General features: G+C 31.7%; 2 protein-coding genes across 2 annotated transcripts; both read right to left on the reverse strand.

Moving 5' to 3' along the window:
* Positions 1-1,435: 1,435 nt before the first annotated feature.
* LOTGIDRAFT_229619 (hypothetical protein) lies at positions 1,436-4,260 on the reverse strand. Its single transcript, XM_009067002.1, has 3 exons — positions 4,130-4,260; positions 3,263-3,364; positions 1,436-2,950 (listed from the first exon to the last, which is right to left on the reverse strand). The coding sequence occupies exons 1-3, from the start codon at positions 4,193-4,195 to the stop codon at positions 2,822-2,824; spliced, it is 297 nt and encodes a 98-aa protein (XP_009065250.1). The 5' UTR covers positions 4,196-4,260; the 3' UTR covers positions 1,436-2,821.
* Positions 4,261-7,647: 3,387 nt separating this feature from the next.
* On the reverse strand, positions 7,648-9,680 carry LOTGIDRAFT_108136 (hypothetical protein; the record flags this gene model as incomplete). Its single annotated transcript, XM_009067003.1, has 6 exons — positions 7,648-7,792; positions 8,058-8,184; positions 8,408-8,463; positions 8,605-8,694; positions 8,941-9,143; positions 9,540-9,680. 6 exons carry the CDS (start codon positions 9,678-9,680, stop codon positions 7,648-7,650), a joined length of 762 nt encoding a protein of 253 aa, XP_009065251.1.
* Between the last annotated feature and the right edge of the window lie 1,188 nt (positions 9,681-10,868).

The following is a 10,868-nucleotide window of genomic DNA, read 5'->3' on the forward strand; positions in this document are numbered from 1 at the left end:
TTATAAACCTAAGCAGTAAGTCACTGAAAAAACTTGCATTACCTAATAGGTCTTCCAAACTCGAAATTGTTATTCTATTTACACAGTGTTTCATAAGCTAAAATTAAAACTGATGTTATTCAGCATCAAATTTTTGAATTTTAAAGTAATTTATAGTGTATTAGTTAAAGGTATACTTCCTCTTGGGATGACCATAATATTTTTGCACTTGGCAAGAATGAGTATCAAAACTATACGGCAGAATCATCTAAAATCCAATAAAACTAAGTAATAATCCATTATACTTTGTAATTTTGAAAGTCACTTTAATGGATATATCGTGTTATATAGAGATCCTTTTGTCATGGCATCTGTTAAGTTCAACTGAATATATACACTTATTGACCAAGTTTGAGTCTTTAAATTTTATGTCCATTCTAAGAGGTTGTATTTCTTTAACATAAAGCATTAAGTGATATTACATATTATTCCTATTTAACATATTTATATCTGTCATGTTTTGTTATATTGTGTATATATTTATTTATTCCATTTCGTTAGTGCCTAAATATATTGCTAATAGTAGCAAATACTGTGTTATACTGCAAATATTTATTTGTTTGAGAATAATTTTGAAGATATTTTGGCTATTTTCCATCTCAGAGGACTAATAATTGGATTATTTCTGTTCAAATGACGTAATTTTTATTTTTAGTGTCAGAGCTACAAAATCAAATTTAACTGGCAATATGTCAGCCTTTCATTGCCGAGTCAATGGTCAACTCACAGAAACTAACGAACATTAGCAAAGGTTGATGTTATGTTACTTACATCTTGCCGTGCCAATATATTATTTATAAAACTAGTGCAATACCAAGGGAGAAATTATACCCTAAGGAAAAGATTATAATAATGATTTTCTCAATCTGTTCGAAAATAATATACCGTATGTGTGTAGCAAACCAACCAAGGTATGTCATTATTGTAAGATTTAGGACAATATAGCTTCAAATTTGAATGTAAACAACAAATCATACTTGTTGATGAAATATAGAGTTCATTGATTTAAAATCACTAAATGAGTATCTTGGAATTTTGTCTGTCATTTACAAAACTACTCATAATCTCAGGTCTCTTTGAAAATAATGTTTTTTTTTTAAATTGTCATTTTGTTTTATTATGATCACATTGTCCCTTAATCCTTACCAAGATTACATGAAAAGTAAAAGGGCAAAGCAATGTAAATTCACATATACTGGTCATATATTTACTTTCTCTAGTATATATAAATAATTGTCACTTCCTTTACCTCTTATAATGTTTTAAAAGACTTTGCCATGAATTTGGGTCTTTTGTATACATGTATTCAAATTTGATACAAACCATTTATGATCTGAAAAGCAAAAGTACATAATCAGATCTGGAAATATGAACTCAGTGTTTGGGTTGGCTGGTTGGTTATATTGCTGCATGTTTTAAGAAAAATTCTATGCTTATTTTAAATATTATGTTTTATCCTTGGTGATTTTAATGAGATTTTATTGATTCAATTCAGGAGAGTTACAATTTTAAAACTTTATCAGTTGTTTGTGTAAAGGGGTATTGTGTATCTATTTGATAAAATTAGAAATTTTTAATAAATCCTTTCTGTGTTTAATCAACAATGTATAGATTTATGATAATGTTAATTTTCAATTAATGTCAATCTTTGTTTAATGAACTTCATTTGCTTTTATCTTGTTGGTTTATAACTATACTTTTGAAATACAAATATTTCTATAAATATTCCAAAAAGGATAATGTAATCCATGGACACTGCTTCTCTACACAATAATTATCAGCTATGACTGTATGTTTATGTTTTGAATTCTCATTCAATTGTTTTTCATAATGATAGTTATTTGTATATAAAAGGGACTCAATGGTGTTTTTTAGCCTTTATTTACATAATTTACAAAAAAAGCCAAATGGCAGTGATGTCATAATCTACTCAAATCTGGCAGCTGAGAAATCCAATGGATGCAAATAAAAATTAAGTTTCAATGATAGTCTTATACACATACAGAGGCTTCAGAACCCCTTTGAATTCCTTTAGAATGTTTAATAATACTACAGTTTTCCATTGTTTTTTTTTTGCCAAATCCTTTATATTTGTTATAAAAACAACCATTTTAATGTGATTATAGTTTTATTATAAAAATATGATTATATGTAAACAAAAAAAATGTAAAAACACAGCCATTGATATTCTTTTTTTGAGTTTTGAACCACAATTGATAATTCTGTCTGGCTAAGAATCAATAGAAATGTAACATGTTATTTATTGTCTGTTGCTACTAACAGATGATGCTGAAAGTGATCTATATTCAAATCTACAGTTCAGTTTAAATTGACCAATGTTTAATTCTCAGATCATAAAACTGAACCTTAATTCAGCTCACTGAGATGAACTTTCTCTACTTAACTTTATAGCCAAAGCTCTGTAAGGCTTGTTGTTTGGGATGCTTCCCTATGAAAAATGAACTGGTTAGATTTTGTATAGAAAATGCAATGAACCTTGAAGCATTCCCTCCACATAAACCTCATAAAAATACACTTTTTCCATTTAATGATTTGATAAAAATAATATGGAAATGAAAAATGCTATCTTTTGGACCTGATGAGTAATTAATCAGAATTTGTACACAGAATAATATTCCACAATATTGATTTTTCTTTACATACCATGAAATGTAAAATAAGTTTGCTTTAAAACTACAGTTTTTGTTCCCACAATGATGAATGTAAACTAGTATATAGATTATACATATAATAAGAAGAGAATACAATGAGTAAACAATGATTAGAAGTAAGCTATTTCTTCTTCAGCAGATTTACCAAGTTGATGATTTGATAATTCTACATCTTGTGACACATGAGGAAGTGGTTTAAATATTCTAACATGTACATATTTCTCGTTTCCAATATGTATCTGAAATACAAAGTATATGTCTCTCATTAATTCAGAAGCTATTTTCTCAAGCTAATAGGTTGTACAGAGCATTTATTATGCCAGCTACAAAATAAGAATCCCTTTTCTAGGTGTATTGTTAAACTAGCATAAAAGATAGCTTACTCTCCTAGTCACCTGATGCCACTATTCATTATAAAATACTTCCACATTTATGATTGAAATCCTGCAACCAATGTGTGCTTTGGTTCGCAATAATTAGGTTTATAAATTTTATAGCAGCATATTCTGTAGAAAAAAAATTAAAATCTTACTAAGAGTGTATAGACTAACCTTGACAAAATAATTAGTACCAGCTACAACTTGTGATTTATATTGTTTAGCTGTAAATTCTTCAAACGTTGTATTAGCTTTTTTTTCTAATTCCTTTCGTATCTGAAATACATAAAAATTTATAAATGTATTATATTAATATCTGCGATGTGGACAATGAAAAGATCTTTTTTCAATGATTTTTAGCGGATACAAAAGAACAATAAATTATACTATGTATCTTGGAGTAGAAAATTGGGTTGTTTTCATGTGCATATGATATTGATATTAATAATTATAGTAAGCTCATTTATGAGAGCTTATGTCAGTGTGTTTATCTCCCAATATAAATTCTCATTTTATTTTTCTATTGACCTGAAAATATTTTTAGACAAAGGACAAGATCAAAAATTTTGTTACAAGTTTTCATAAAATAAAATAGATAACATTGATTCTGAAATATCAGTCATTCAGTGGGCTAATGAACAGTAACAGGTTTATCTACGGAGCCCCTTAGGCACAAACATTTTTTATTTCATTTTAAAGAAATAATTATTTCGTTTAATCAAATAACTTATTTCATTTAATCGAATGAATTATTTCGGGTAAAGAATTAAACTATCAAGTATTTCGTTTAAACGAAATAAGTTATTCGATTAAACGAAATAATAATTTTGTTTAAATGAAAACGAAAAGTTATTGATAGTACTTCGTTTAAACAAATTAATTATTTCGTTTAACCAAATTAATTATTTCGTTAAAACGAAATATTTTATGAAAGTATGGAAAATTGCGCTTTAGGGGCTCCGTACTTATTTATCTATCCACCCATATTTATTTGCACGCGGGTAGTTTGGAAATTAAAACTTATCTAACTAGGCTACTTACGTCGTTGCATATTTTCTGAATCTCATCATCAGCAGTCTTTACTTCTGAGGCTCCTCCACAAGACATGTTTTAGTTTTCACACAATTATTCAGATATTTACCTGCCTACACTGAAAAAGTTCTGAGTTTGATTGTTTTTATGCAGCGATCATGTGACTTTATTAGTGCAGTCATGTGATTTGTAGAGTCTCGATTATTTAGACACTCTTTCCAATAAGAACATGTTCATTTGTTCCTTGTGCACGGCTAAGCATGATATAACTTCGATTGGTAAGCGTAATGCCTTCAAGATGTAACACTATAAAATTATGTATCCTGATAATTGTTAAAAATGTTCTACAATTCGCAAAGAAGACCTAGGATAGATTAACCATATTAAACCTTTTTCTTCGAATAGAAAAAACTTGCATCTTTATTCCATATAACACTGCAGCTATCCTATAAGACAATGCATTATTGTGATTTTCAAATGAGGGTATGAGCACCGGAAAGTCTCCATCTTCACAACGTCAAGCTATTACGAACTTACGTACTTACCTTGACTGCAATAGATTCATGTATCATGGAATGCAGCGATTTGATAGGATTGTAGGTCAGAGAATACAGCCAATCAGAGCCCTCGACAGAAAGGCTCTTTAAACATTATGGATTTTTGTAGACAGGCGTTCTATCGAGGCCTCTGATTGGCTGTGTTCGCTTGCGTACAATCCAATCAATTCGCTTCATTTACAAACTTTCATGATACAAGAAAGGTAACTATTGCAGTCAAGGTACAAGACGAATTTCATAATAGCTCGACATTGATGGATGTCTTCGTGGTAGTCTGTCAATCTTTTGGCACCTTCTTGCAAGAAGGTTGTAGTTGTTTTATTTTGCCTTCGTGATTAAAGACTGGTCTGGCCGGTACACCTCGCAGAAACTTGTGGCTATAATAACAGTGAAATTTCACTATCTTCTGAAACCTACAGAACTGAATACATTCCCATGCCCCAGTCGGATTATCCGGCTGCTAAAGCTATAATCACAATACAGACACAAGTGATTTATCATGTGTAATAATAAGTGACAATATAATGATTCGTTATTGATTTCACATTAATATCATGTTTCCTCTGAGATGAATAGATGTTTCGTTCTTGTTTCTTTTGTATCCGGGATAGAACTACTTTAGATGTAGTCCATGTCTGACGATGATCTGTAATTGTAATAATATATTATTCCTTTTAAATACGGTGGGATTCAGACGTTCGGCGTTTTGGACAATTCCTGAAGTGTCGATTGCACTGTATATTGACCCAATAGTTATATAAACAACATAAAGATCAATCACTTTCGGAATCTCTCAGAGGAATATATTTCAGCTTGACCATCCAACAATCATCTTCATAATGTCATGCTATTACGAAGTTTGTAATAATAGCTTAACATTGTGAACATGTCCAACTATGTGCAATATATAAACAAGTTTAAATAGTTTTTATTTTTAATTATTTATAAATGAAATTACTCTTTCATTTGTTTAGTGACAGTAATTTTCATGACTGGTCCATCATTAGTAGCCCGATCAGATGGTTGCGTATCTGTTGATTTGATAACCGGAAGTGATTCAGCACTATCCTCCAACCGTGCCTGTCTATCACCAAGAAGATTGTCTAAAATATTATGATCTAAAATGAATAAGATATTGTGTTATAAATATGATTGATCGACTTAAAATGTTATAATCTAAAATACATGAAGAGAAACTAGAAATTGAGCTTTGATTCTTCATACTACAATCGGTGTTTGCATAATCAAGTTCAAAATGGTAGCGGAACCAGCCTTCCACGACTGGGGGTACAAAAAGGGGGTTCTCCTCCAGGAATGTGTTGAAATATAGATTAATGTGGTGCCTTTGGAGGAGCGAACGATTTTATTCTTTAACCTGTTAGTATATGTCCTGATTCTATTAGATTATTAGTTACTTGGGTTTCTTTTTTTTTTTGGAGGGGGGGGGGGGGGTATTAATCTAAGTTTACTTACTATAATTAGAACTATTGTTATTGGAAGCTACCATTTGTTTAAGAAAATTAAACGATGGGTTAATGGTATGTGACTGTCTATGAGTTAAAAGTTTAGGATATGACAGAGGAGAATTAAACACAACTGGTCGTCTTGGAGATAAATCAATTGGTGTTTGAAGTTTGATAGTTTTTGGATACATTGCCATCCATATTTCTTCGGCATATGGATCTCTGAGGCCAAAAGAGTCTTCATTTTGTTCCGTGTCATTTAAGGAGTTTATGGCATCAGTATAATCTCTTGTGGAATGAGCAGATATATTTCGTTGTGAAGTTGAATCCACGGGAAATGCCAATTTTGGAATATTTTGTTCGGATCCTGTTGACTTTGGGTTATTTGCTAAATCAGTTGCATCGCAATAGCAATCTGAAGCAACTGATGATCGAACTGTTTCAAGTTTCTTTTCACAAGCCTCCCTAGCATCATCTGTAGTTATGCCTGTTAAAATGTCACCACTCCTTTGCTTGGACTGCTCGGCTGTTACCAATTGATCTTTATTATGTTTTATATCGTCATTGTCATCAGACGTGTGATTTAAATCTCCGGCTCTGTCTTCTACCGTTCTTTCAGAGGTTCGAGGTCCATCTTGATATTCATCTGCAGAAGCTTCTTGGAGGACACCTCCGTCAGTCTGGTTGGTATTTTGAGGAGACAGTAAATCTTTCAGTGGTACATCTGTAAGTGTACCATTATCAAAACCCTGACATAAATATGCTAATATTTTTTCAGGTAACTGCATAGCACTTTGAACATCGGTGGTCATTCTTATCAGATCGTCAACAGTTTTGATACCACATTCTTCTAGGTAATGCTGGACAAAATCTGGAACTACATCATCCGATTGATCAATTTTGTGTGGGCCAATAGGAGTGGTGGTCACTTGGCTTGGACCATGTAATTGGCATCTGGATTCTCTGAGACACCTGACACAAGATTTATACAGAGGAATGCTGTGTATGGGAGATATTCCTCCTGTTCTTGCTGATTGATCACTTAAAATGCTTTCAATGTATTCCTGCATGATCTGAGTTTGAGTTGAGTACATAAACTCATCAGAAGAATCATGTCTAGATAATTCCAGTTCGGAAATATCAGGTATTATGTAACCTCTTCTGATACTTTTCACAAGAAGATGGTACGTAGCACTGATATGATTACATTGACGTTCATGGACACTTTGAGATATTGAATTTGGACTGTAGCCACAAACGTAGCTAAGATATTTGGTTAGCTGAGAATCAACAACAGTTGGAGTTAATTTTGAAAATGGTGGTTGTCTTGGAACCATATTCCCAAATCCCTTTACCAGCCATTTGTGATGCAAAATTTCTTCCATTTTGATTCGTTCACTGAGGTGTGGTCTAAACATTCTTGTCAAAAGATCTTCACAATCTGAAAAGAGTAAAATAGTTTTTATAGTTATTTTTCACAAAAATCCATTATGTTTATTGCTCTTAACTAAGAACGCATGAACGTACCTTTTGAAAGAAATCCAGGCAATGTTACTCCTGCAAGCACTGTAGAATGAAGTTCTGGAAGTTTTGCAGTTTTTTTGGGGAGAAAGGGCAAATGGCCCATCAACATGGCAAACATACACACTCCACTGAAAGAAGAAAATTGTCCAATCGATATCAAGTTATGTCATTTGCGTACCGCTTGATTCCAAAAGCTGGAACCGGTCGGTGAATTCAAATATTTGTGCGAACGAACCTTCCTTGATAATTTTGGATACGGCGTGTTCAATCTCAAAATAGCTGGAGATATGAAGATTACCTACGCTGGCAAGTTATTTTCAAAATAAGTATTAGAGTGAGTTTGGGACGGTCTGAAATGATTCAAATGATCCAAACATGAATTAATAAACTTACATGCTCCATATATCAACTCCTGTCCCATGAGTGCGGTTACAGAATACTTCTGGTGCAGCATAAGCAGGAGATCCACAACGATTAGTTGGTGTTTGTGCTTCTTTTTGTAACATACATAAACCAAACCCTGTGTTTACAAATAATAGTTCAGTTATTTAATACAGAGTCATCAACTGTGCCCATGCTATTGTCTCTTGTGACACACAATTAAATATATATAAAAACTAAGTTGAGGAACACCATACCTGCATTAGTCGTCAAGGGTACATTGGTGAAATTACTAAGTAGAAAAGTATTTTGATTTGCAAAAGTTTAGTAGTAGCCTACATGATAAACAAATCTGACTATACCTGTTATTTTAATGTGACCAGTACTATCAAGCAGTAAATTTTCTAACCTCAAATCCCTGAAATAGATGATTTCGAGATAGGAAATTTAAAGGAAAGGATTCAAGGGATCTGTAGGATCTATATTAACTAAACACTTATATATAATATAGCATTGATAGGCTTGTTACGAAACTTGGTAATATCACATGGAATTTTACCTGTGAACGAATCCTGAAGTATGTATATGATCTACAGCAGATACTATTTCTCTTAAAACTAATCTGGCTTCATCTTCTAATAAACACCTTCTGTAAAATGAAAAACCTAAATGATAAATTTGGGATGCTTTTTATAACAAATTTACAGTGAGAGTAATATAGGCCTCTTATCTACTAGGCAGGCAGGCATATAGAGCCTATCTTTTTCTGGTTCACTTTTTATTCGTCTATCAATATAAATGAGCACCTTTAGATTAAACCAATGGACTAACCAGATACGGTGATTACGATGAAGATGCTGATGCCGATGATGATGATTATATACATTATACATACTTTTGTATTAGAAATTCGAGAAAGGATCCACTTTCAGCCAAATCAAATACTAAATAATAATATGTTCTCGTCGTCATGGATTCATAAAGTTTGATAATGTTCGGGTGGTCAAGACGTTGAAGAACATTTCCTTCTCTTCTTAAAGATTTTCTTGCAATCCCACTCTTTATAAGCACTCTTTTATTCACGATTTTAACTGCAACCTGTACGAATACAATATTTAATAAATTTAACAAAGTTTATAACAAGCGCAATGACTCCTGATACGCATCTTTCGTAAATACATATATTCCAAATTAACAGTTTTAGCTATGTGGACTCTCCAAAGATTTTCTCGAGTGAAAACCTCAGATGCAATGTGATATTTTCTGGGATGGTGAACATGAGAATGTTACCTGCATAATGCATAAATCAATACTGAAAACAAAGAAATTCGACAAAGATTGTTCGCAATATCTCAAGAAAGTTTCATAATTACAGAAATAAAACCGATAACAATTTTTTATTTATTTAAATCAGTTACTTTTGATTCTAACATGACATGACAATCCAACTCTATCCAAGCTGGTATCAGTGAAAGAATACAAGAATTGACTTACCTTTTCATTTGTGGGTATATGACGACCATACCTTACTCTGCCGAAAGCACCTTCACCAAGTGGATCCTCTAACATATAATTACCAACACGTTTTCTTTTTTCCCAATAAAATGGCTTTCTCGTTCTCGGTGTTGAAGTCATATTTATTTACGTTGGTCGTATCGGTGAATTTTAAACCTTATTCATACAAATATACCTTGTGTTGTATTGTTTCCCTTTCAATAAAGACTTTTCTTTATCTCGTATTCATGTCATATTCTGTATATTAGTGACCTAACTAAATCTGAATAATAATAATGTATTGTTCATTTGAGTTAGGCCTTTGCAAGGGAAAATCTTTAGTTATAGTTATAGTGAAATAGACAGGCCCATAGGCAAACTGACACAACCGTAAAAGTATTATAATTTATAGTTCTCTGGTCTCTATTATGATATATTATTATAATATATAGGCTACTATTGTTTATTTATTGTGATTTTCTACCATTGAAGAAAGAAATTCACTGTTGTTTTCCTACCCTATTATAAATAATAGCTCTGAGTAGTTGATTATTAGGTATTTTCACCTAGCCAAGGGCAGTAAATCGTGATTTAAATCATTTGAATCTGAGCTCGTATAACAATCCAATACAGTTCTAATTCCAATCAATTCATTTTGTATCATTTTAACATCATCTTAAGGATTGGTTTCCTTATTTTTTAGTGTCAAATTATGCAAACTATTTGATTAATTGGTTTTTCTAATGAATTATCGTGTTTTCTGAATCATATCATTATGTTTTGTTGTAAAAAATTAACCAGTCAGAAATGTCCAGGTATGTACAGTCTGGATAAACAAAAAAAGACGTTTTGACCTTTCTTGTTTGGTCACTCAATGGAATTCTGCGGGTAATTCTCTTCTAATTTAGCTATAATTTTATGAATTAACTATGGACATGTGAGACAAATTGGTATTTTTTCATATGCAAGTATTAGCATTTTCATTTTCATAAATCTTTAAATCTTAAACCAAATCTGTAAGATTGTTGCAGCGTATATCTCAAAATCAAGTTAAAACTTGTCCAAATCGCAAACAAACCAAAACTCTCATTATGGCATATTTAACCTATGTGTGGGTGTATTACTAGAAAAACTATTGCTGTAATTAACAGTCGGTATACTTTAATGGATAACTTGTTTATGTTTTATATATAGGTCTAATCATCTGGAAATTTACATGTATAATATTTATCTTCATATTATAAACATACCTTAATTGAAACACAAAACATATTATGTACATGTAGTATGGAATTGAAAAGCATATTGAATCTCCACAACAAATTCAAA

Source organism: Lottia gigantea (assembly GCF_000327385.1).
Source record: "Lottia gigantea unplaced genomic scaffold LOTGIsca_8, whole genome shotgun sequence".
Classification (NCBI taxonomy): Eukaryota; Metazoa; Mollusca; class Gastropoda; family Lottiidae; genus Lottia; species Lottia gigantea.

Bases quoted from the DNA above. Each gene is read 5' to 3' on its own strand.
- LOTGIDRAFT_229619 (XM_009067002.1), bottom strand. From the start codon at position 4,195: ATGTCTTGTGGAGGAGCCTCAGAAGTAAAGACTGCTGATGATGAGATT. The intron at 3,365-4,129 runs GTAAGTAGCCTA...TATGTATTTCAG, and splicing joins TTCAGAAAATATGCAACGAC to ATACGAAAGGAATTAGAAAA. The intron at 2,951-3,262 runs GTTAGTCTATAC...TTTGTATTTCAG, and splicing joins GTACTAATTATTTTGTCAAG to ATACATATTGGAAACGAGAA.